The following is a 24,346-nucleotide window of genomic DNA, read 5'->3' on the forward strand; positions in this document are numbered from 1 at the left end:
TCAACAATGGAACCTTTGACCCTTTCACTAGCGATGGTTGCTTAGACTATTGTGGCATCTTTTCAGATGATTCCCACTACCAAGGAGCTCTTGCTCTCTTTAGCTGCCCAGGAAAGTCATCTTTCATATAGTGGAAAGAGGGACCAATGGTAGGCAAAAAGAAATACCTACAGAAAAACAAAAGGCTTTTGTTTCTGTTTTATTTTGGCAGTTTGGGTAATAGCAATGGTTACAGTAAACAGCTAGACAACAGCTGGGTCACAACTGCCTCAAAAGGTACAAGACATTATGGTGAAGCACATGTATACAGAATCTGAAATCTGATTAAGCAGAAATCACAAAATATGGCATAAAATTGTAATTGAAACTGTACAGGCCAATTCAGATTTTTTAATTCAATATGGTGAGCACAATTTCAGATTCAAAAGACACGCTACCGTTGCCTATCACATGCTGGGTGAATTGTTTTGAAGACACCTTGAGTGACTTCTGTTGTATGCTAATCACAGAATAACTTTGGTTGGAAGAGACGTCTGGAGGTCACCTAGTCCAACCCTCTGCTCAAAGCAGGTTTGATCAGGTCAGGTTGCTCACAGCCCTCTTGGACTGGAACGCCTGTGATGCTGGAGACTTTACACCTCTTTCAGAAACCCATTTCCATCCACATGGAAGAAGCTGCTTAGTCTTCCAGTTTGCATAAATGTTCCTTGTAAAGTAAAGGTTTTGGGAACTGTGTCAAATCTTTTGACAGCTATTTTCTGTTTGCCCGGCTAGTCATTTTTTCATTGATGTCACTGTTTGGTGTGTGTTTTTAAAATACGTATTTCTTATTGTTGTTTCCTCTATTAAAGGAAGACGTATGAAATGTATGAGCTGTTTCCGTTGGCTTCCTAAATAAGCAAATTACTTCATTTGCTGATGGGAAGGGGTAGTATTTTCTGTTTTCAAAGGATGCTTTTCCTTGCAGTGCTATGAGCTCTGACTTAAATGACTATACTAGAAATAGTTTCAAACTGAACTGAATGAGATGGGTCAGAACATCTCACCAGTCACATGTCTAATATTGGCAGAGACCCGAGAAGACCTCACTGTGGGAATGGCACCTGCTTATTTTCCCATTCAGCACGTGAATCTGTTGTAGAGGGCAAATCAACTTAAGCTGGACATTGTTCACAAATGCTCATGGTTTCTAATGATGTGCCTGACACAAACCTCTTCCTTCCATGTTCTGGAAACCTTTTTTCAGGATACTTCTCCAAGGTAGGACCAGGATTCCTTCAAAGCCATCCTCAGCAATGCAGACAGTACCTAATAGGGTCAGCTATTTGAGACCAGTATTGCTGACTAATTTCATGGAGATCATTTGGTGTTTGAATCACTCTGATAAAAGTCAGGAGGAAAAGGCCCTAAGTTCCCCTTTTACTGTTAACTGTATTTAATTGTTATGCTTTGTCAAATTCCTTTAATCTCTACCAGGAGTTTTCACTGCCTTTTGTGTAGAGCTGCCTTTAATGCAGACTTGCTCAGTGTTTCTTCCAATTGGTCTTTTCAGTCCATTGTTCACATTTACTGGTTTTCTTAATTGTATGTTATTTGTTATTGTTCAGCTTTCCAAATGGTGAAGGCATCTGAAGCTGATTGCATCAGAGCAATGTAGAGAACAAAGTCCCATCTTCCTTATGCTGAAATGCCCAGCTCGTACAGGCAACTGTCCCTGCATTATGTTACGTTTTACTGTATGATACTGTTTTTCTTGGGTCACGCTCGGTTCTCTGCTTTTTTATTGTCTAATTCTGTGGAGGGGATGAAGAGTGGTTTCTTGAGCTGAAACTAAGGGACAGAATTTTGGACAGCAGCGTGCAGCTGCGTACAATTGACTGTGACTTTCCACAGTTGTGAGATAAAAGAAATGTGACGGGGCAGTATTTGCATTCAGAAGTCTCCAAGGGCAGGCTGCTGCCTGCATTGCAGTGTCCTGGAACACACCTCTCTGTGTGCTTTTTCTGTCACTCACTGACCATTCCCAGATGTGCTTAGGTAACCAAATCTACCAAGATTGTGATCTGGAGCTGCCAGCCTGCAGGCAGTGTGTTCTGGTTGAGTAGACTGTGTTTTTTTACATTTAGAACAGTGCACAGAACATGATGCCAATCTCCTAACTCTTGTTCCTAGCATATTGTAATTTATATTGTTTTGATGTGTTTTCATCTACTCTTTTTTTTTTTACCTTAATAGGAGTCTCCGCAAGACAGTGCTATCACCCGAGACATCAATCGAACGTTCCCTGCTCATGATTATTTTAAAGATACTGGGGGAGATGGTCAGGACTCCCTGTACAAAATATGCAAGGTAATCTTTAAATTCTTCTTGACTGGTTTTGGTAACTTGTATTGAACATCATTAACAGATATAACTGTTACCTGAGAAGAATGTGTATGTATTACTGTTAACCGTATCATGGAGACAGACTCTGGCACTAGACTCAGCCTGGTTCTTCCTTGTAGATGTTTAGCTGGTTATAGTGCTGTTCAGATAGAAAACGTAAAGTAATAAGCCTTTCTGGATTCCTGAACACTAACATGTTTGGTACAGAGACTTCACGTGATTCCAGACATGTCAGCCTGGATCAAGCTGGACAGATTATGTGCTATGATGGAGATGAGGGCGAATTCCATACTGATCAAGAGCAGCTCACCTTTGGCTGCAGCATGCTCTCTACTTGTCAGTATTTTCTAAGTTGTGCTAGCAAAGTTAGGGACACTTGCAGGAAGTCCATGCTAATGTTAGGCGTTCTTTATGTGTAATGTGTGCCATAAGCTGTTGTTGTCATATATAGTTGTCTTTAAAACTGGAGCTAACCATGTAGATCCCATAAATGTTATAAAGCCATAGGCATGCATTCAAGTGCCTTATTAAAAGGAACAAATCAGCAAAAATGGACAGCTTGTTGTTGTATCCATTTATCTCAACTGGAATGTTTTAAGCTTCTAGCACTCTTTCGTGTTCCTTTTGTTTCTCCCTCTTCCTAATGTCCCTGTAGCACCTGTTTAGATGTAAAAGCACTCAGATAAGTGGTTTAATGGGCTGCAGCGGCCTTGGTGCATCACTGTAACCAGCCACTATATCTCACAGTTTGATTTTCATACAGGTTATCCCTTCATTAGCATGAGATCAGATGCACCCCGTGAAAATTTTATGGAGCCATGTTCAATGCAGTGTTCTGTTTTCTTTGTGTTTGTAGCTTGAGACAGATAGGCTGTAAAGTCTTGATTCTTTTTTTAGGCCTACTCTGTCTATGATGAAGAGATTGGCTACTGCCAAGGCCAATCATTTCTTGCTGCTGTGCTGCTACTACATGTAAGTGGTGGGTTTTTTCCCTGTTTGCTTTAAGCTTAAGAATAAATATTGCTCCACTTGCCTAGAACAAATATGGTAACTCCTGAACTCATAGGGTTGCAGGCCACATACCCGCTTAAATGTTGGTCAATAATAATGTGATTTTAGGCAGAGAAGAGTACATTGTTTAAAACTTACTGTGGTATTCGTAAGGACTCTTGTCTACAGTAAGCTTTCATTTCACTGTGTTTCTGTTTCAGGATCCCTTCCATTCGAAACTCTACAGGCTTGTACTCATGAGCACTAGTAGGCATGGAGTCTGTGTATAAGACAGCACTGTAAATGTTTCTGTTAAAGGGTTTCAAGGTCAGATTTAAGCTTTTTAGATAGAAGTTTCTATTGGAATCAGTCAGAAATATGGATGGTAATTGCCATACACCTTGTGTACCCAGAAGTGTATTTGTGACATGGATGGGGTGTCAGTTCATTAGGTCTCAGTGCTTTGAACAATACGCTGCCTGTGTGGGCTATTGTATTGTAGGCCTTTGTGCTTCCTGCTTTTAGAGATTGGTGAAGGATACAATAATATTTTAATTTTTTTTTAAAGATGCTGACTTATGCTTTTTTAAACTTTGTTGTTGTTGGTAGAACTGATCTCATCAAGGTAATATCCTTTAATTGCTTGCGTGTTCAGAAGCTAGAGGGATTTATGGTTACTGTATATTAGAAGCAAAAGTTTTTAGATTCACTCATGTTTGGGAAATACGAGAGGATTAGAAATCTGTATAAATTATTTGTAGGCCGTTCTTTTTTAAAATAATGTCTGCTTTTTATCAGCATTCCTATTGCAAGCATGAGTAGTTGAAGCTGAACAGAGTTCCTAAGCCCGGTAGTATTTTGAGATTTCTTCTCCGCAGCTGCTTTTCAGTAATTGTTGCTACTGTAGAGAGCTAAGTATGAAGAATTCTCTGCAGTTTTCAGTGGAAGAGGAAGTCTGGTCTTTGGTGGAGGATTTTTCATAATGTTGTAAAGTCAGTGGAGGATATAGAAAAGATTGTAAACTCCATTCTTTTGAAACAAAAGCCAAATCATTAATGATAACAACCTTTTAGTTCTTTGTAATGTGAAAAATTTACTTGATGAGTAATTAATTCTTTATTACTACACTGAGTCAGATCAAGAAGGTAGGTAGATAGATAGAACTGAATGCTTTTACTGAAGCATATGTGTTTTCTTTTAGCTTTTTCATTGTCATATGTCCATTTTTAAAAATATCCATTGCATTAGATAGACTCACTGTCAAGAATCAACCAAGTGTTGTTCTAGAGTTCTTTCTTTAACAATAGCTGTTGCTTCTGGGAATAACGTGTGCATTTTAAAAGGCTAAATGTCAAATAAGTTTCTTTTTATTTGATTCTTTTTGACATCGGCCTTTGGAGTGTGGCTGCTAGGGAAAATAAATATTAAAAAGAAATGTTGCAGAAAAGGAAATTAAGTTTCTGCAGGTCCTTCACTACCAGTTTGGAATGTCTCAGCAAAGTTTTCACAAACTCCATCTGCAGATTAATAATAGAATACTGGAGATGGATGTTCTGTCCTCTACAGGAACAAGTGATTCACCTGAAGTCAGACTTTACTATGGAAATATGAAAACTGAATTTTGATGTCAGGGAAAAATGTCTAACCACTGACGAGCTTTGATGAGTGTTTCTTCAGTTTTTGGCAGGAAAGGGATAATGAACTTTCCCAAACCAATGCTGCGTTGTGTTATGTTAGCAGTTACTGGTGTCTCTTATTCATGCCATCTAATAAATAAACATTAAATGTAATATTGTAATTTAAAAAGGTAAATATATTGTTAAGAATAAGGTAAAGATCCTGTTTAACACCCTCTAGTAATGCTGCTTATGTCTTAGTTATGTAGGTGGCAAAGTTTTTAAGATTCTGATTTTGATGTGATTTGAGACAAAGACACCAAGAAACTCCTTTGGTCTTGATGTCTGAAAGATGTATTTTAAGTCAAGTGATTGAGAGGTGGTTCATTCCACAGAATAAGAATGAACTGCAGTTTGCAACACTAGACCTCTTTTTGTGTGTTGATATTCTTGTTTACTTTTAAATGGAATAGGGCCAGATTAAAAAGTAGTGGCCATTTAGCTTATCTGTAAGAGGGAGGAGAAGGGAGGTAAGGGTAAATGGAACCACTATGGAAGATTTAAATGATAAATACGCTTTCCTCTCTCACAGATGCCTGAGGAGCAAGCTTTCAGTGTTCTGGTCAAAATCATGTTTGATTATGGACTCAGGGAACTTTTCAAACAAAACTTTGAAGATTTGCACTGCAAGTTCTATCAGCTGGAGCGCCTCATGCAGGTGGGTGTGAAGGGAATGGATCACAGCCTGCAATTCAAAACTACCTATTTATCTGATCCGTGAATAGTGTTTGTGACCTCTTAGTAAGGTTGAAGAGTGAGGGCTATCCATATTGGAGGTTTTTTAAGAATAGAGAGTGTTGACTTGAGAGCAGTCTGATGCAGCTGGCACTGTGCAGTACGTTTGAAGGCAGACATTCCTGCCCAGTTGGAATGGCTCCCGTATGGCCTGGCGTAGCAGTGCCTCCGGAGCTCGCTGCAGACACACCGCAGAGTGTCTTTGCAGTACCAGCACATCCACTGGCTGGGTTTCCTGCTGAGCTGAGAGCTTGGAGATCGGACTTACTGTGCGTGTGATCCAGTGTCCTTGTGAGCATCCACACCGGGGCAAGCCTTTGGCATCCTTAGAAAGTCCTTTAGCATGTCAGGCAGCTGTCTTGTCAGGCATGGCTGGATACAGAACCCTGCCTTGCTGCACTGAGCATCGCTATACCCTACTTACTACTTTTACTTTGGGATTTCAGCTACAGTTCCAAAATAGTATAAATTAACTTTCAATATTTCTGTGGGTTTTTTTATTATTAGGAATACATTCCTGATCTGTATAACCACTTTCTGGACATTAGCCTTGAAGCGCACATGTATGCTTCCCAGTGGTTCCTCACCCTGTTCACTGCAAAATTCCCTCTCTACATGGTCTTCCATATTATTGACTTACTCTTATGTGAGGTATGTGTTATAATTGGAGACTTGTACTTCTAGCAACTTTAGACAGTTTCTTACTATCTTGATTCATGTCCTTGTTAACTCTCTGTTCTTTCAGAGCTATGCATGTGATAATTATTTTTATGTAGAAGTGTTATGTTTCTGCAATGAAAAAGAGTTCTCAGCATCTTAAAGATACAAATTAGGAGTCAATATCTATATATAAGTTTATAATCTCCTATTTCTTGTAACACTGTTAAATCTGTGTGAGATTCTGTACAGTGCTCATGGGATGAGAGTGAATTTACAAATATGTGGATTCCTCTGTTGTTAAATTGTATTATATGCAACGAAAACTTTTTTTTTCCTAGTATATTATTACATGGAGGCCATTGCATATAAAATCACCCAGCTAACTCTCATGCTGGTAATCTAAGAAGCTTAGAGCTCTTTCTCCTGGAAACTTGAAGTCTCTTTGTACTTCACAGCATATATTTAGAAGCAAAATTCTTTACATTGAGACTTTGTATGTAATCATGTTTAGAACGGTATATTTGGTAGTATGCTTGAAGTAGTGTAATTTGAGTCAGGGCTTATTAACATAAGTGAACAAATCACATTTTGTACTGAAGTGTCCTTGAGTTATTTAATGATTTGCTTTTTTACTCGCTGGTTAACGTTATGCATCCATTCTTCATTGGATCTGCACTTGTTACTGTGAAGTGGCCATTTGTCTGTGTTTCCTTGACTGAAGGGTTTCAGCATTCATAAATCTGGTCAATGCTTTTACCCTTTCTCTGTATCTATCTGCTGCTTGCTTTGTCCATGTGCCAATGTAATGGAAAGCAGCAGATGGTATTGAGAAAATCAGTTCTACTTGTTTAGAAACACATTTTCAATTCATAAATAGTAAATGTGCTCATAGTGAAGTTTCAAGGTATTTTTAATTTTTTTAAAGTAATAGTGAAAGAATAATTTAGTGGGAAAAAGAATCTTGAAATAAGATGAGCAATGTGTCTTGATTATCAAAGGTCTCCCTTAAGAAGGTGTATGTTACTACTCACTATAGGAACTGTTTGTATTTGATTGAACAATATAAATAAAACACTTCTGATGAGTAGTGGCAAAATAGATGATGTGGGACTCTCTCCTAAAGTGAGTCACTTTCTTTTTCATTACACAAGCTGTCCCAATTTTTTAATACCAGAACTTAGTATATTGATGAATATATTGCTGCATTTGAATCCAGTGTTTTCAGAATTTGCTATATGAAAATTAAATTATCTTGAGCTGACCAACTAGTTGTTAAAAAATAAAGTACACAACTGTGTCATCATCATTTCAGAGTTTCAGACTTCTAAGGAGATAGTGAAACCTGTGTTGAAACATTGTTTTGCTACCTTTAATGGCTATCCAGTAAAGATACTTTCCTAATTATTTGCAAAGTCATTCTCTGGGCCTTTGATCTAATGTAGCACCTGGTTACACTTGTATCCTGGTTCTCCTTTTCACAGAAACTAGACAAACAACAAAACCCACCAAATAAATTAATATTCCGGCTTGTAAATACTGAGACATTAATTTATTTTGTTATTAATTTTCTCTCCAGGGAATAAGTGTTATCTTTAATGTTGCACTGGGATTATTAAAAGTGAGTATACAATGTTGCATTGTGGTTTATGCATCATCATGCACCATATAAAAAATTAAGATGCCTGTTACAAAAATATTATGCTTTTTTTTTTTTTTTTTTAAAGCTAACAACTTCCTGTACGAGCTGTGCTGTTGTCTGCATGCCCTGTACAGCACAGTGCTTTTGGGGGTGGGCTGGTGTGGAAATAGAAGGTTGCAGAAATAGAAACAAACATTAATTTGCAGAAGGTGAAAAAGTAGTTATGTTCTTGGAGCTTTACAAAACTGTTGTTGCCTTATTGTCTGGGACTTCAGTAATCATACAAAATCTGCTTTACAGTTACTGTTTTTTTCTTTCCTTGTCTCTAGACTACCAAGGATGATTTGTTACTGACTGACTTTGAAGGGGCTTTAAAATTCTTCCGCGTACAGCTACCCAAGAGATACCGTTCAGAAGAAAATGCAAAAAAGCTGATGGAATTAGCATGTAATATGAAGGTAAAGATCTGGTGATAGTAACTGCAAGCATATCTTTAACATCTGTCTCTGTATGTAGCTTTGCAACTCGCTTGTCCAAATGCAAATACATTGCAGAAGCTTTACAGTGAAACACAGTAAAGCCCCAAGTTTCTCCGAGTGATATGGGCTTTCCTGCAGAACTCAAAACCAGAGTAGCTTTCAGAAAGCAATATTCAGTGCTACTAAAAATCAGTGCTACTTAAAAAAACCCAAACAAACCCAAACAAACATTAAATGACTAATGGCACTAATACAAAATAATTGCAGACATCTCTGTAGTTCTTTGCTGAAATCTTTCTCCAGTAGTAGCTGCAAACAGGGTAGTATCTTTCATGGAGAGGTAGTGGGGAAGTTTCATGTAAAACAGTAAATAATGCAGAAACAGAATGTAATCTTTCAGACAGAAAATGGTTATTTTTAATTGTGGGTGCATGTGATGTTTATGTACTGCAATAGAGAGCTCATTAAAAAATGCATTGATAGATTTACAGATCTTCTAGGGACGTGAAGAAATATGATTTAACATTTAAAATTTCTTACAGGTCAAGCTGGGGTAATGACCTTGAGGTTGATGTATTCCCTGTGTGAGGTTTTGATTTGTCATTTTTTTATGGTGGGGGATGTATACTGCTTTTTTAAAAAGCATTTTAAGTTAGTTTCCCATTCAGGACTATTTCATTTGTATTCTAGGTAGCTGACAATAACAGGTTAATCTCTTACGATCTTGTAGGCTAAAGAGGGTCTGCTTTATGTGAAATTAAACAAAGTGCTGCCTGAGTTGTATGTTGTCTGGAGCTGCTACAGGTAGCTGAAGTTTTTTAATAATGCAAAAACTGCATTGTTTTTAATGAGCAGCCCATGTAGGAGGTTTACAGTATCGGCTTCCTTCTTGGCTTTTCATTTGGCTACTGGAAACAAGTGCTAAGATGCTCTGTAAAATGCTGTAAAACTCTCTCAGGCACCACACGGTGTTTTGTGTGCAGATGTTTCTGAACATGAATCTTTTGTAAGTACCTACTGCTTTCTGCGAGGGTGTTTGGAGGCTGGCAAGCTCATCTAGACTGTCTTTTAATGTGGTCTGTGACTTCTCCCACAAATCATTAATGAACTGTTCCTAAAGGCAGTGTTTAGGAAGTACTGATGATAATTAGACTTCTGACTTACATAACAGAAACCATGTATCACTGTAAAATGTCATCTCTGGTCCTTATAGGAGCCTTTTTTTGAACTGAATAGAAACATAGGAACCAGAGTTCGATGTCTACTGTAGACTGGAGAGATGCTGACCCATAAATTAATTAATCTCAGTAATTTATTTTCTTAATAGAATTTATTCAGAGAGCTCTGTGAGCTCTCCTGTATGTTTGAACTACTGAGGTAAACAGTGGAGGGTTTTTTTGCTTGATTGTGGGTTGTTTTGGTTTTGTTTTGTTGGGTTTTTTTAGATTTCAGTTGCCCACTAAGCCCTATTTCTTAAATATAACTATATGAAATAGAAGTTCTAGCTTTGGACATTAAGACTTCAGTTATATATAGCAAATATTGCATTACCTCACAACTGAAAGTCAATTGCTTTTCTAATTGTTAAATATTGTAATTAAGCTTTATAGGGGCATGTCGAACTAAGCCCTTAAAATGAAATTACCCAAAAAAAAGTTACACTTAGGAAGTTATTGTTTCCTCTTTATAGATGTAACGATTGAGTTCTAAAATGGAACTTTAATAATTTATTTTGTGTATTTTAAGGAAGCTCTGATTCTTTCTTTATCATTTTGTGTAGATTAAGTTTTCGTCAAATACACTGGTATGGTTCCACGTATCCTTTTTCTTTAAATTTCACTAGAGGAATTCTTTGTAGCATCAGTGCATAAGTACACAACTTCCCTATGATGTTAACATTGAAGGCATCTTGTACTCCTGGTGTAGTAGCAGTACACACAGCAGTAGTCTGCATAGAGTTCAAGTATGTCTTATATGAAACTAGTGTAGAAATTACGGAATTATCAAGAATAAAGTAAGCTATTTTAGCTCTCCAATCATTTAACATTAGTCGCAGTATAGATGTCGCACGTGCATCTGGTTAAGATCATGTGTAATGAGTGTGTTTGCCTTTCATGTTTCCGAATAACAACTTGTTCCTCTTCCCACTCTGCCAAGATTCCCTGTGTTCCCAGTGCTGTTGTCCACTGCTTCCTTGAGTGCTGTGTGGTTTTGAGGGGATTAAATGGAAGGTTATGGAGGAAGTACAGACTGCATGACGGGGCTGTGCACAGATACTGAACACTTGTGTCACATCCATGTGTGGTGCCCTCGATGGGAGTGCTGCACATAATTGCTTTCTTTGACCTAAAATATAAGTCCTTTGCTGACAGTAGAAATCTCCAGCTCTGTATCTGGAAGCGTTTTTGAGCAGAAAAGGGCCTGATGTCAAAATAAATAATTTATAGGAAGGGAGAAGTAGCCTGACTAAGGCATTGTAATTACAGCAGCATTCTGCTGGAAAGGAGGTCAGTAAATGATCAGCTTGAGACAACGCTGGATTCTTAAAGTGACTCCTTAATGTTGCGGTCAAATGTTACCAGAGTTACTACTGCCTCCTGTGCCCCTGAAAATCTACGGTGGGACTTCAGTGTTCGTTTCTGCCTTCTCTCACCATGCACACCCAACGGCCTTGCTAATGTCCCCAGGGCATGATTCCCTCCAATGTCCAGAATCAGTGACAACAGCAAATCTTCTCAGAATCACCTCATTATTGGTATCTAGAGGCAAAACTGGTTTAATGCACTTGGAAAAGGAGAAGATGAAAGTACAATAGTGCGCCTGCCTTCCTTTCCTCTAATGTGGCTGGATGCCTCGCTGCTCAAGATCTAACCTTTGCATAGCTTGAGATTTGGTGTATGAAACCCAATAGTTTGGGCAGTGTTTCAGCAGGGGCAGCGCTGTGAAATGATTAACTGAAGTTACTGACTTCATTGTCCGTAAAGGGTTAATGCTCTGTGTGTTTGTCTGGAGTGCTTAGTAAGAATAACTTCTGCAGTTGTGATGTGCCTGGACTGACTCCAGATAAATGGGCTGGCATCTCCAAAAAAAATGTCAGCTCAAGTACTGCAAAATGTTTCTGTGCAGCTCTCACTAGAGGGAGCCTAGCTACCAGTTTTCTACAGTTCTTTTCAAGTAAGGTTGTTAATGATAAAACCAAAGATAAGAGAAACCAAACATGTTTTCCGTTCTGCCTGTCATTTATGCATGTAATGTTTGTTTAACATCTTTCTCAGACAAGGCTTTTTTAAGGAAGAAAATGTATCCATAGCTTTTCAATTTATTTGATTTACTGAAATAATAATAAAGTTTAAGCAGCAACTTTTAATACTAGACATTTAATTTAGATGCATACTAACTTGCATGTGAAATGCTCACAGTGGTCTTGGCATTGTCTGTGTTGCTAACCCATTGTAGGATACGGCACAGGTGATGCAAGGAAAGATGCTGGTCAGGATCTGTTACAGGTTCTCTTGTGTTCTCTGTCCCTATAGGACTTGAGCACTGTGCACAAAATACTGAATTCAACACCACCTTTCTCTCCCTTCTCACAGAAGGGGAAACTGGGACCCTGAGAGAGTCACTTTCCTATGTTGTGTGTCTGTCAGAGCTGAGGACAGAATTCCAGCCTCCCAAATCCCGGAGCGTTAGGGGACACAGCATGCTTCTGAGTTGTTGCTGCTTGCCAAGATGCCTAGGCAACTCTGGGACTGGACTGTTTTCTACTGAGCTTGAATGACACTAGCAGAAATGTCAGCTGAGCCTGCACTTGCCCTTTCAGCGTTTGCAGTCTCGTGTAAAATAAACCAAACACTTCTGCATGATGATAAATATTACAGCTGAAAAAGCAGCTGAAGAAACCTTAGCATCATGCTAGTTCAAAAATTAAACACATCTTGTGGTTTTTGAGGCAATCTGTTATGCTAAGCCACTGTAGTATTTGGAGCATCAAATAGCTGTGCAGCACCAAGGAAAACTCAGGTAGGATGCTCCTGTGGATGCCTTTCAAAACCTTCTCTATGTTCCACAAAAGGATAAGAGGAAGGGATGCTTCTGTGATTATATTGAGTGGAATAGAATTTTTGACCATGTCTAAGGGTTTGATACTCAAAATTGAGTGAAGACATTATCTGTGTTTTGTAGAAGGCAGGAGTTGCCTAAAACTTATACCATAACCCGTTTTGAATTGTCTTCTTTTATTGATGTTCTGGGCAGGAACTAATGGACTGCTTTAATTTAGATTAGCCAGAAGAAGCTGAAGAAATATGAAAAGGAATATCATACCATGAGAGAGCAGCAAGCTCAACAGGAGGACCCTATAGAAAGATTTGAGGTAACGCTTACCTGCTCCAATCTGATTTAACACACAGTACCTGCAGGAAGTTCCTACTTTGACTCCTTTTTCTTTGAGCTGTTTTCTTTGTTTTGTCACCAATTTGGATGCAACAGGGAATCAGCTATATGAACATCAAGTGAATCTCTCTATATGGGCAATGTTAATCAGGTTGGGGCGATTGTGAGCCCATCTTCACCATGAAAACAGGAACAGTATGAATTTATATTTGCGTTTATACAACTGTTTCACTAGAGCCTATCTCTAGCACTTGTGTAACATGTTAATTGCACCAAAAGCCATGAACAGAAAGAAAATGCCTAATTGCTTATAACTCTGCCTTCCACCGATTACAATCCTGCCTTCACTCCTCTCCCTAATTTCAAATGATGTATGTTACAGTAAGTATATAATTTTATACTTTATTTATCAAATAAATATAATATAGGAATTAATTTTATATGTGAAATTATGTATGCATATATGTAACATGTTAACACAGACATACATAATTTTATATATTTTAAGCTGAAGAGTTTTATGTAAACTTTCTTTACTATCTGTCTGTGTGCTCGGAGTTGTAACAGGAGAAAATAGAGTGGTTTTCCCAGGATCCTTCTCTCTCGCCTATTTCCAGCATGAAAATTCTATTTTGAGCCAAGAAAATCAGTACTTGTAGTAACCTCCTGGCAAGGTATTAATGGCAGAATGATACCTCTACTATTGCATTCTTCAAAATCACTTCTGTAGCTCAACAAGTAATAGCTGAGCAGAGTTATTTACATGTGGTTTCTTCTCAAGACTAATATTGTATTTATTTTTTTCTTTACAATACGGCTAGCTAGTTTTGTCCTCGTTGACTTTCATGCAGGTAGAGTTGTCTTTGTATACTTAAGATGTAAGGTAGGCATTTGTACTCAGGCACAGTAAGCATTGTGTTTTACAGACAAACACCTGGGAAGACCCTTCACTTCATTTCTTTTGTTTTGTTTCCCACAGCGTGAAAACCGGCGCCTACAAGAAGCAAACATGAGGCTTGAGCAAGAAAACGATGATCTTGCCCATGAGCTGGTGACTAGCAAGATTGCTCTGCGAAAAGATTTAGACAATGTAAGATGTCTTTATGCTGTTTAGTAGAGACAAGGTACTAGGGCTAATTCCTCATTACTCCTCTCATTGGAGAGGAGGTACCTAGACTAGATTTTATTTGGGTGGGATAGTATTCTTTCCTCCGTGTCCTTATTGCAGACCGATGATATATAGGCCTGTGTCAGAGGTCCGTGGGAAACAGGACTGGTGACTGAAATACTAATTACTGAAAAGCATTCAGAGTAATTGGAGGGAGAGGAGAGGTTCTGAGCCTGTACTTGGGTAGTTGCTTTCTTCTCTAGGTAAATGAAAAGAAAGTCTAGCAGGAGCTAAGTCAAGTCTTTGTATTGTCAGAGCAATAATAACATGGATGCTGTATTCTGTTTTCCTTCAACTGGTATTCTTATGAATAAGATTTCACAGCAGACAGGCTTTTGCAAATTGCCTAATAAACTTGAAAGTCTGAGTCTGTCGGGCTCTCGGATGAATCAGATTCTCAGGTACCTTAGGCAGCTCTGAAAATGTTATTGTGGTTTTCGTTTGGCTTGTTGAACTCATCATCCTGGGTTGTTTCCCATATCAGTAGAGCTCTCGGGAGGAAACTTCGGGTTTGCTTTGTGTTGTAGAAATTTTTTTTATTTTTTTTTTTTTAAGCTCGTTGTCCCATTCCCTGCTTTACATACTTATGTTTGGGAGATTTTATTAGGGTACGCTTTTTTTTACAGGGCATGCAGAGACAGAAAGGTACTGGCATTTGTAATGCTCATGCTAGGCTAGAATGCATTTAGTCTGTCTGAGTGGGGAGATGAGGGGAAGAGTTCAAGTGCTCATGTTTTGCCATTCTTGTTCTGTATCAAGATAAGTGCATTTCTGAAATCTGAAAGGAAAATGACTTTTGAAAACTGTACAGTGCAGGAGTTGACAGGATTTAAAATGTTTCAGCTTATCTACTTCAGAGAATTTAAGATTCCCCACAGTCTCCTGGAAACTTGCTGCTGGAAAAATATTCATAGTAAATGTTGATGCTAATGAGTGAATGTTGCTCTTAATGAGGTTTGGTTTATGACTTTCACGTTTATTTCATCTACTGCTCTTTAGTATTAAAATTGGTGAATCATAGCAGCATGTTCTAGAAACAGGGTTTTCACAAAGCTTTGGTATGCTCACTTCTTGTTACCTGTGCTTTTTCACTTCATTAAAGATAGCTCATAGAAGGCTTTGCAGACTGCCCAGCGGTTGCACTCAGAGGGTGGACTCCAGCAAAAAATGTACTGAACAAGCTTTTTGTATCAGCTATTAACTGTTGTTTGTGGCTGCTTGAGCCTGTATGAGACACAGTTATGCTTTTACATTGATTCGTTTAAATGGAGAGCTGAGAGGAACAAAATTAAGCAAAATCTTTAAGATACCTCATTGGATATATAATAGCCATGCTTTTAAAGATGGTAAATGATGTGGCAGCATTTGGGTTATCCCCCAGAGGGAGATAGGTAGATTTGATCCTACTTTAGGACCCTGATTAAGTCTTCTAATTGGATCCTGAAATGCTAAGTTTCATTCTACTAGCTAGATGTCCTGAAAGAAAAGTACCAAAGGACATTGTTTAACCGCCCTTTTCTAATACCTTCATGGCTTGTCTGAAATCTTGCAGCCCAAAAGATCAAAGCGAAGCATTTGGAAATACAAGAATTTCCCTAATATCCTTTGCACTAAGACCAGAAAATAGGCTTCATTTTTCTACTGTTGTTGGACTCCCACATCCCAGTTTTCTTTAACTTTAAAACAGCTCAAAACCCATGTATAATGAAAAGATGTTCTCTTTGCCTTTGCCATCTGTTTTAAAGGATCAGCAGGACTTTAAGGGACTAAAATTCATTTTTTGATTTTCTTCCTTTGAAGGGAATTGGTACAGCTACTTTCTGAAGATTTTATATAGCAGTTGAGTTATTGATCTATTTTTATGTAGAATTCATACACCTATTGGGAAGTAACTGCATTGCTGCATATAAGCCAGGAAAAGGTGTCTTAACTTTGCAGAGAGAGTTTTCAGTGGTTTATAAAGAGCCTGAGATTTTTCAACAATACGTCTTTATTCTGAAAAAAAATGCAGCAAAAAAGGATTGCATGGTTTCTGGTGGGACATCTCTTTTCTTTAAGGATGAGAGAGGGATCTGACTCTTGCGTTTACTTTAGCAGTTAAGTTTTTTCATGCAGTATTTTCTGGGTGACTTAATAAAGATGGTATCACATCCATCGGTTGATGTCATAGAGTTCTAGAGGCATTTTTCATTAATTCTGTTTTCATTGCAAGGTTGAATGTTTGCAAATTGAACTTAGGTCTGAGCTGGTTATAGTCTTTTATCAATCTTGCACATCCTGAGCTGTTCTGTGCCTTTTGTTGTCTTCAAAATGTGTTGGTCAACTTCCAGTCTGGATGAGAAAACAAAATTTATTTCTGTTACTGGATTTCTTTGGAGCAATCCTTGCTCCAGTTTTGCTAAAACTAATCACTGAATTCAAAGAGGAGTTTTGGAGTGATGGAGTGTAGCTGTATACTTTGTTAATTTTGATTTGTTGCTGCTTTGCCATTGCAGATGGCAATTTTTAGAAAAATAATTTTCAGAATAAAGTTTTACTGTTACTAATAACAATGAACAGACCCTTATTAATGAGAACGAAAAGACAATTATCTTGGCTGCATCCTACTGGAGCCCATGGCTGCCCAGCAGCATAGGCAGTGAGAAAGCCTCTTCAGTGCTGTGCTCCACTCCCTGTGTTTCAGGCGGAGGAAAAGGCAGATGCTCTGAATAAGGAACTGCTAATGACCAAACAGAAGTTGATTGATGCAGAAGAAGAAAAGAGGCGCCTAGAAGAAGAATCAGCTCAGGTTAGGGGCGTTTTTGTTGTTTTCACATTTCTGTCTGTGCAGTACAGAAATAATAAAATAAAAAAGTGACAAGTGTGGGAAGGGCTTAACGTTTGAAGTCATGTTAGTCCTCCTCCTGTAAAGGATGTCAGCAAAGCAGAATTCTTTGCTTTCGTGCCAGGTGCTTCATAGGGTAGTGAATTTTTAACTTGAAATCATGAAGGCACAGATTGTGCCAGAGATTGCTGCCCAGAGAGACAGTATAGGACTTCAGATGTCAGCATTTTATTTTTTTTTAATACTTTCTTCTCTTAGCTAGTCAATTTTTCTAACAATGATGGCCACCGAAGGCCAGCTTTTCCTTGTCTGCATGGAGCTGAGCTAGACCATTGCTCTCCCTGCTCTAGAGTATAGCAGTGAGGTTCAGGAGAAGGAGGAAATACCACCTGGTTTTTTTTTTCAGACTGTATGAATATCTAAACCCTTTTTTTTTTTTTTTTTTTTCTGCAGCTGAAGGAAATGTGTCGTAGAGAACTAGATAAGGCAGAGTCAGAGATCAAAAAGAACAGCTCTATTATTGGTGACTACAAACAGGTAAGTGCAACTTAATGATGATGTGGTTTGCTATCAAATTGCAAGACTTTCTCAGGTGTTTTAGGAGATTTCTGGAAATAAGTGCCATGCAATTCAGGAGACATTTTAGCTATTTTAAATGGGAAGCTTGTGGTTGGTTTTGCATTTTCTTTTGCTGAGATCCTGATGCTTGGTGGTCAGTTTTGTTTGCCCCTGATGTAGGTATTTGTAGGTCATCAGTCACCCCAGCCTCGGTTACAGCCTAACGTTGTTCAAATGGGCTCATTCAATGTCAAAGGTTCACCACATTCCAAAAAAATGTTCTCTCCTAGCTTCCCTTCTTCAGTCAAATGGCAACTGCCCTTAAGAAATAGAAAAGATGCCTTTTTCCTTTCAAAGATTTTGCTTTGGAATTCAAGCTCCCGGGGAACAAATTTATGTATCTCTTTAGTGGGCCCATAACCTTCAAAACATTCGTAAGTCTGCATCACACAGGTCTTGAGGAATGAACTGGGTTTTTTACTACTCTGATTGTCTTGCCTGGTTGTTTTATCCTACAGGCAACAAAAAGAGCCATGCTATTCCTAACCATTTCTGGCTCCTTTAGCAAGGCCAAACTGCTAGTAACTTACATTGAAACTGCACCTTTTCCTGTGGGCATAGAAGAACATGTAGAGAATGAGAATATGTACAACTGAATGAGAATATGAGACAAGTTAATGCAGCATCCTAATTCTCATGGCTTTCTAAGAGCCCTCAGACTCTGTAGCATTTATTGGTGCTTTAGCATTCATTTGGGAGGCAATTTACATTTATAAATGGTCTGGTAACATAATTTTGCCTGTCAGATTTGTTCCCAGCTGAGTGAGCGACTGGAAAAGCAACAGACAGCAAATAAAGCTGAAATTGAGAAAATACGGGTAAGAGACCAGATAGATCCACAGTCTACAATGTTTAAATCTCATAGCAAAATCGTAACAGCAAGCACATAATTTATTTTATTACTAAAGTGGTGGCTGAGAGTTCCTTAGTCACAATTTTGGAAAGGAGATCTTTCTTTGCAAAAGAAAGGGGAAGATCTTGGAGAAGAGATGAGTAACTGTCAGCTCTCTCTTGTGCCGTATTGGTTACATACTAATGTTGATGCTGGGCAGTAACAACTGTTAAGTTTTTGAGGGGTCTTTTTTTTTTGTTCTGGAGGAGATTTCTCTTTTACCATGAAGTAACATGCGGTCAGTACAGAGCCCATTATTGTGGCAACACAGTGTTACCAAAAATTCAGCAGTGTTTCCAGAGCCATAAATCTGGGGGCGGCAGGAGTTCCTGCTTGGCTGTGCTTCCCCAAAAGTCCCTGAGTTTGCAAATCATTAGTGGTCCCTCTTGTGTTGTGCTGCTCTTCCAGAGCAGAGGCAGGAATAGGTTTTGATCATATCACCAGCACTTCAACGCAAGCATTCACAATCAGGTATTTACTTTAGCAAAAAGTGGATGACTGTGAGCATTGCCGGGAGTTCTTCAATAAAGAAGGCCGTGTGAAAGTTGCTAGTTCTGCCAAGGATGGTTCAGATGAGGACACAGATGAGGAGAAGGAAACGCTGAAAAACCAGCTGAGGGAAATGGAGCTTGAGCTGGCCCAGACCAAGCTGCAGCTTGTGGAGGCGGAATGTAAAATACAGGTAATGCTTTGGAGGTTCATTTTGTAGTCTGTATGGTATGTCTGCATTCCTAGAAAAAATGTGTGTGTTGTAGAGGGATTGGAACACATCCTGTTGGTTGAAACTGTAACCTGCTATTTCCTGCATGGGTTATTTAACCAAACATTGGGTCTGAAACTTAGTGTATGCAGACAAAATAATTGAAATTGCATGAACTGTATTTACCAGCTACTACAACCTCCAGACATCTGCCTGGCTGCAGTGCAGTACTTACTGACTGATCTGCAACTTCTTGGAAGAAATCCAAGCTCTTACAAAGTACTGAATCATGCATTCCTTTATCTCACAATCAATGTTCAATGAAGAAGTAACATGTGACAAATGTTAGACATGTTTCTTAAAACATGATTGGAAAGCACTCCGGGTGGTTGAGGTATTTGCATAAAATATGACATTGTTGTTCTACCCTAAAACTGGTATGTCAGTTCACAGAAACATAAAAATCAGTTTGTACAAAGTCCACTTCCTGTGGGAATAGCTCCTTCTCAGATGGGAAAGAATTAAAGGTTTTGGATGTACTAAAGAAAGCTGAATGTTTCACTAAGGGCAATGGCACAAGTCTTGTTTTGCTTTTCAAAGCTTTTTTTTTTCTTCATCAGCTTGTGCTACTTTTAATTTATCTAAGACTTGTTTAACTTCTAAAGTGGCCAAGAGATTGTAGATGTCCTAGAGCCTTCTAAGTTAGTCATATAACCTTGTACTGTGAATACATAACAAGTTTATGAAATTACTCTTCTGTTCGCAGGATTTGGAGCACCATTTGGGTCTGGCATTGAATGAAGTACAAGCTGCAAAGAAAACATGGTTCAACAGAACAATAAGCTCTATAAAAACAGTGACTGGAGTCCAAGGAAAAGAGACTTGTTGAAAAGCAGTTCTGTCAAATACACCTTCTTAACACCACACCTTTTGTTGCCTTCCTTGGCCAGATGTTTAATTCTGTGACATGAGAGGACCAGAATGTAAATAAAATAGAAACACAGCATGTCAGGATTTCAATAGGTCAGTGATAAAGAGGATGGAAACACAAGAAAGGGTTTATTGCTAGACATGGGATCTTCATACTACTGATATTTAACAGGTGATGTAGCTAGATTGAAGCTCTTCAGAGAAACACTCCATTCTGCGGTCTGGCTGGAGGCTTTTCACAGACTAGGTACGAGAACTTACCAAACCCTAATTGTTAAGTTTACATATGATAGGTTTTTTTACAGTTATAACCTTTTTTAATATTTTATTTGAAAGGAAAAGTGTCACTAACAAAGTAAAAAAAAAAAGGAAAAAAAAAAAGAAAAAAAAAAGGAAAAATGAAAAACCAAACAACAAAAAAGGACAACTTTAGCAAGAACTACATCAGTGCCAGAAAGCAGTCCCCAGAGGTAGGATATGGAGAGTAGGAGGTGACATGTTTTGCTTTATGAATGGGGATGATTTCAGCATTCCTGTCGAGCAACCCCACTTTGTTTTAGTAGATGCAGCATCCATCTCTCTGTGTTTGGCATTTCTTTCTGTTACTAATCAATTCTATGCAACTCTGGGCTTTTTTTGGCATGGGCAGCCAAACAAATTCACAACCTGAGGCTGGGAGACTTGTCTAAGTGCTAGACAAGAATAATCAGAATTCTTGGCAAATTTCCGTTTCACTTCTGTGTCATATTGTTTGATCCACATATCAACAGCGTTGAAATCCCCAACACCAGGACTGCTCATACATACTAATTATGTGGATGGTCTGACATTTAATTGAGTCTTTTTGTCTGATTTTTGTCAGTTTTTTTGTTTTTTGTTTTGTTTGTTTGTTTTTACCCGGCTGTAGCAGGCCTTCTGTGAAGCTCTGAGAAAGCTTCCAGGATTTAGTTTTGCACATAGGTATGAATGGGACAAGGAAACAATAAACTGAGATATATATGAGGCAAAAATCACTGCGTGAGTGTAGCTGTGAGCATCTATAGCTATCCGACTGGCTTCCCTGGTAACACGTTCAGAGATTGTGTAGGTCATTTTTCACGCTCGATGCAGTTGCACTAATAGGTGCTAAACGTGCTTGGATTTCTTATTCGTTGGATTGTCTTGAGTTCTCACCAGAAAGCTGTAGAATGGAGTTTTGCACCTTGTAATTTTTTTAATTTATACTGGTTTGTGTTATGCTGAAGTATCTATTGCATCAGTGGATAAATTTTGTGTGCAGTGTGAGTATAAGCTGGTAACAATAAGAGGCACTGGTTTGTATATAAAGATATTTGGTTTATTTTGTATTTCTACCTTTTTCTTGTTTACTGTACTAATGCTAGCTAATGTACTCTGTAACTACGGAATAGAACATGCTATGTCCAAGCTTTTTTCCTTAACTGCATACATTATCTCTATTGTTTAATACCAAAAAAAAAAAATATACTGTAACTCCATCAATATTAGATGCGTGGACATTGTGGTAGCATAGTTGCAGTGTGTATACTTTATGAATTGAAATATAAACTAGTAAAATTGTATAACTATTTTGTTGTTTCATTTCATTTTAACATGAAATTAATTAAATATTTTGCAATATAAAACTAATTCTCTTCTTAAAGTAGAAGCAGTAGCATCTGCAAGCTTCTCTAAGACTGAGACTACAGTCATGCCGCAAAGGGCTTTACTAAAAAAGACTGCATATTCCAAGTGTTGCCAACACTGCTTTCTATAATAAAATCTAGGGTTTGCTCTGAAAAAAGAAACTGCAAAAATGACCTTGTGCAGCTTGAGGCTTGTGACTCAGTATTTCTCAAACGTTTCCAATTTAGAACATTTTTTTTTTCCATGGCCCTCCAAATTGTGCTTGGATCTGCAAAATAAAGGTAGGCTAGCTCTGCTTATCATCATCAGTAACAAATTCTATGGGGTCAAGTGTCATTCACGTCATCTTCACTAGGATTTTCTAGTCATAGCTGAACGTAGGGTTTAGTTGTGCGTCTGGATGACTGTACTAATTGGGTCACAGTGCAGAGCATGCTCCCCTAGCCGTGTGTGTTCTGCAGAGATAACAAGGAGTAAAAATGTATTTTTGTCACCAAAATGACTAAAGGTGACTCCAAAAGCAGCCCTGCTCTAGGAGGCTGTTATCACGCTGTCACTTTTCTAGCCATACTTCTGCTTTGAGAGAATGGCATTATAAGGTTGTCCATAGTCCTTGCTGCTTTGTCTTTCACAGAGGTGCATCTCTTGGTAACTTCAGTTCTGCAATTTCTCAATAATTACAACTTTTGGAGAAAGTTTGAAGGTAAATATGGGATGGGGGAGCAGGGGGGGAAGAAGGAACAACTCAAGCCCAAAGTACTTCATCCACTTATCTTCCCAAAGGGTCTGGGAAATAGCATAGCTTCCTCTTTCCTCCAAAAAATGACATACTTAAAGGGAGGGGAAAAGTTGCTTTATTGTTCAGATCTCTTTCACTCTCTAAGTAAACATTACCTCAAAATTGCATGCAGCATATATTCCCCATTTTAGTTTGGACATGTAACATGCATAATGAGAAACTAATTTCTTCACAGTGTTTTATAAGAAACATTTTATAGCCAGTTTCCAGTCATGGGATTACTTTAGAGATCTACCTGAAAGATTTTGATGCTTGAAAATAACTATTAGCAATGTATTTCACATCTGACTCCATGTAAAATATCCACAGCTAATGAAGGAAAATGGATCCTGTGCTGAGACGCACATGTTTAAAGTGCAACTACATGTGAAAGACAATGAAGCAGATCATTTTTAAGATAAGAAAGGTGTATTTGCAGATGTTCAAGACTATCAATACGTGAGGTTAAAAAAAAAACAACCAAAACATTCAGAGCTGCTATAAGCACGAGTATTTTACAGACCTGTAAGCGAAAAGGATTTGAGTGTATTTGGTAGCATTTTTGGCATTAAGACGGTTAGTTATTTGCTAGTAGTCAGTCACTTTTCTGATCATATATGCCTCTCGACTGGTTTTGCGCACTGAACTCGAGACAAGCACCACTCTGCTCATGCTGGGGTTTGTCTCTTGTGCTCCAGGCTCCAACTTGCTAATGCTTTGCACGTTTGTGCCGCATCACTAAGTTCCTGTGGCCTCGTAGCATGCTAGCTCTAGTGTTACGATCTCATTTTTGTTGCAGAACTTCTTGGCTGCTCAGGGTCTGCAGCTGGAAGTGGATATTCAAGATCTATCAGAAAGTTTTACCTTTAAGCATTACTGGTAAGCCATCTTGAAATTTATATAACCACCTCCCTGACTTTTTTTAGCTGCCCTTCTTAGCCATGGCAGTGATATAAAGTTCCTGTTATCAAGAGGAGGATTTCACTCCATCTGTTCAACAGCTTGGCTTGCATTCATCCAGCCTAACTTTAGACACTTCACAGAGGTGCCTAACGTAAGAGCTTAATCCGGCGAGGTTTTTCAGCCCTCGGCGGGAGAGGGGCCAGCGCCACAGGGCCGGTGGCTTGTTCTGGCTGCGGGGCCGGTACCCTGATTGAACAAGGAAGGTAGTGTGAGCCAACTAACTAAACTGAAGGTCCTTCTTAAATAAAAAAACAAAATGTGGCATCTGTGTGCACAGTGATGATTGCTTTCTATTTTAAATTTTCCTCTTTTTTCCCCACTTTTTTTTTATTATGCAGCATTATTCCTTCTGTATTACCAAAGGCAATCGAGGACTCTGCATACAAAAACCTTCAAAATTTTGCTAGAATTTACTGCTGCATGTCCATAATGAGTTTGAGGAATGAGGATTTGATTTTGCTGCATTTTCTGCATGCTAATGAAATGGGACAATATGTAATCCTGTACTGAATGCTTTTTCTTAAGATAATCTGGCCACACAGCTGCCGTCCAGTTACAGGAATGGCAGGAAAGCACAGACTGCGTGAAAAGCATAGTTGCCCTGTTAAGAGACCCTATTTGTTGCCTGACGTTGGTGTAACATTGGAAGGCAAGTGTTTTCCAAGATGGGATGAGTGGAACTGAGCTGACTTTGAAGTTTAACATGCGGATGATTGTCTGAGATTGATTTAGTTGAGGAGAGGCAGCGTGGAGCACCCCGAATTTTTCAGGCACCTCCTTGTACAGCTGCAGAGAGGAAAACTCCGTCGGGTGCAGCTCCCCGCCCCAGGGAAGCCGGGCCATGGCGGCCGCTGCCTCAGTGGTGCTCATGGC

The 24,346-nt window shown here is 38.7% G+C and overlaps 1 protein-coding gene across 5 annotated transcripts in view; it reads left to right on the forward strand.

Annotated features, from left to right (window-relative positions):
• The window catches only part of RABGAP1 (RAB GTPase activating protein 1), a 71,372-nt gene extending 50,885 nt beyond the window's left edge, over positions 1 to 20,487 (forward strand). For 2 of the 5 annotated variants that reach the window (XM_075772418.1, XM_075772419.1), the window contains exons 14-26: positions 2,236 to 2,349; positions 3,283 to 3,357; positions 5,584 to 5,709; positions 6,294 to 6,437; positions 8,023 to 8,064; positions 8,415 to 8,543; positions 12,844 to 12,936; positions 13,936 to 14,046; positions 16,808 to 16,912; positions 17,402 to 17,485; positions 18,313 to 18,384; positions 18,943 to 19,140; positions 19,925 to 20,480. In XM_075772418.1, the coding sequence (XP_075628533.1) occupies positions 2,236 to 2,349; positions 3,283 to 3,357; positions 5,584 to 5,709; positions 6,294 to 6,437; positions 8,023 to 8,064; positions 8,415 to 8,543; positions 12,844 to 12,936; positions 13,936 to 14,046; positions 16,808 to 16,912; positions 17,402 to 17,485; positions 18,313 to 18,384; positions 18,943 to 19,140; positions 19,925 to 20,047 (1,416 nt within the window). In that variant the 3' untranslated portion in view covers positions 20,048 to 20,480. Of the gene's footprint in view, positions 1 to 2,235; positions 2,350 to 3,282; positions 3,358 to 5,583; positions 5,710 to 6,293; positions 6,438 to 8,022; positions 8,065 to 8,414; positions 8,544 to 12,843; positions 12,937 to 13,935; positions 14,047 to 16,807; positions 16,913 to 17,401; positions 17,486 to 18,312; positions 18,385 to 18,942; positions 19,141 to 19,924 lie in introns of all 5 variants that reach the window. The other 3 variants (XM_075772417.1, XM_075772421.1, XM_075772420.1) reach the window with 3 other exon arrangements.
• The last annotated feature ends 3,859 nt before the right edge of the window (positions 20,488 to 24,346 follow it).

The sequence above is a fragment of the Balearica regulorum genome, chromosome 20 (genome assembly GCF_011004875.1).
Source record: "Balearica regulorum gibbericeps isolate bBalReg1 chromosome 20, bBalReg1.pri, whole genome shotgun sequence".
Taxonomy (NCBI): Eukaryota; Metazoa; Chordata; class Aves; order Gruiformes; family Gruidae; genus Balearica; species Balearica regulorum.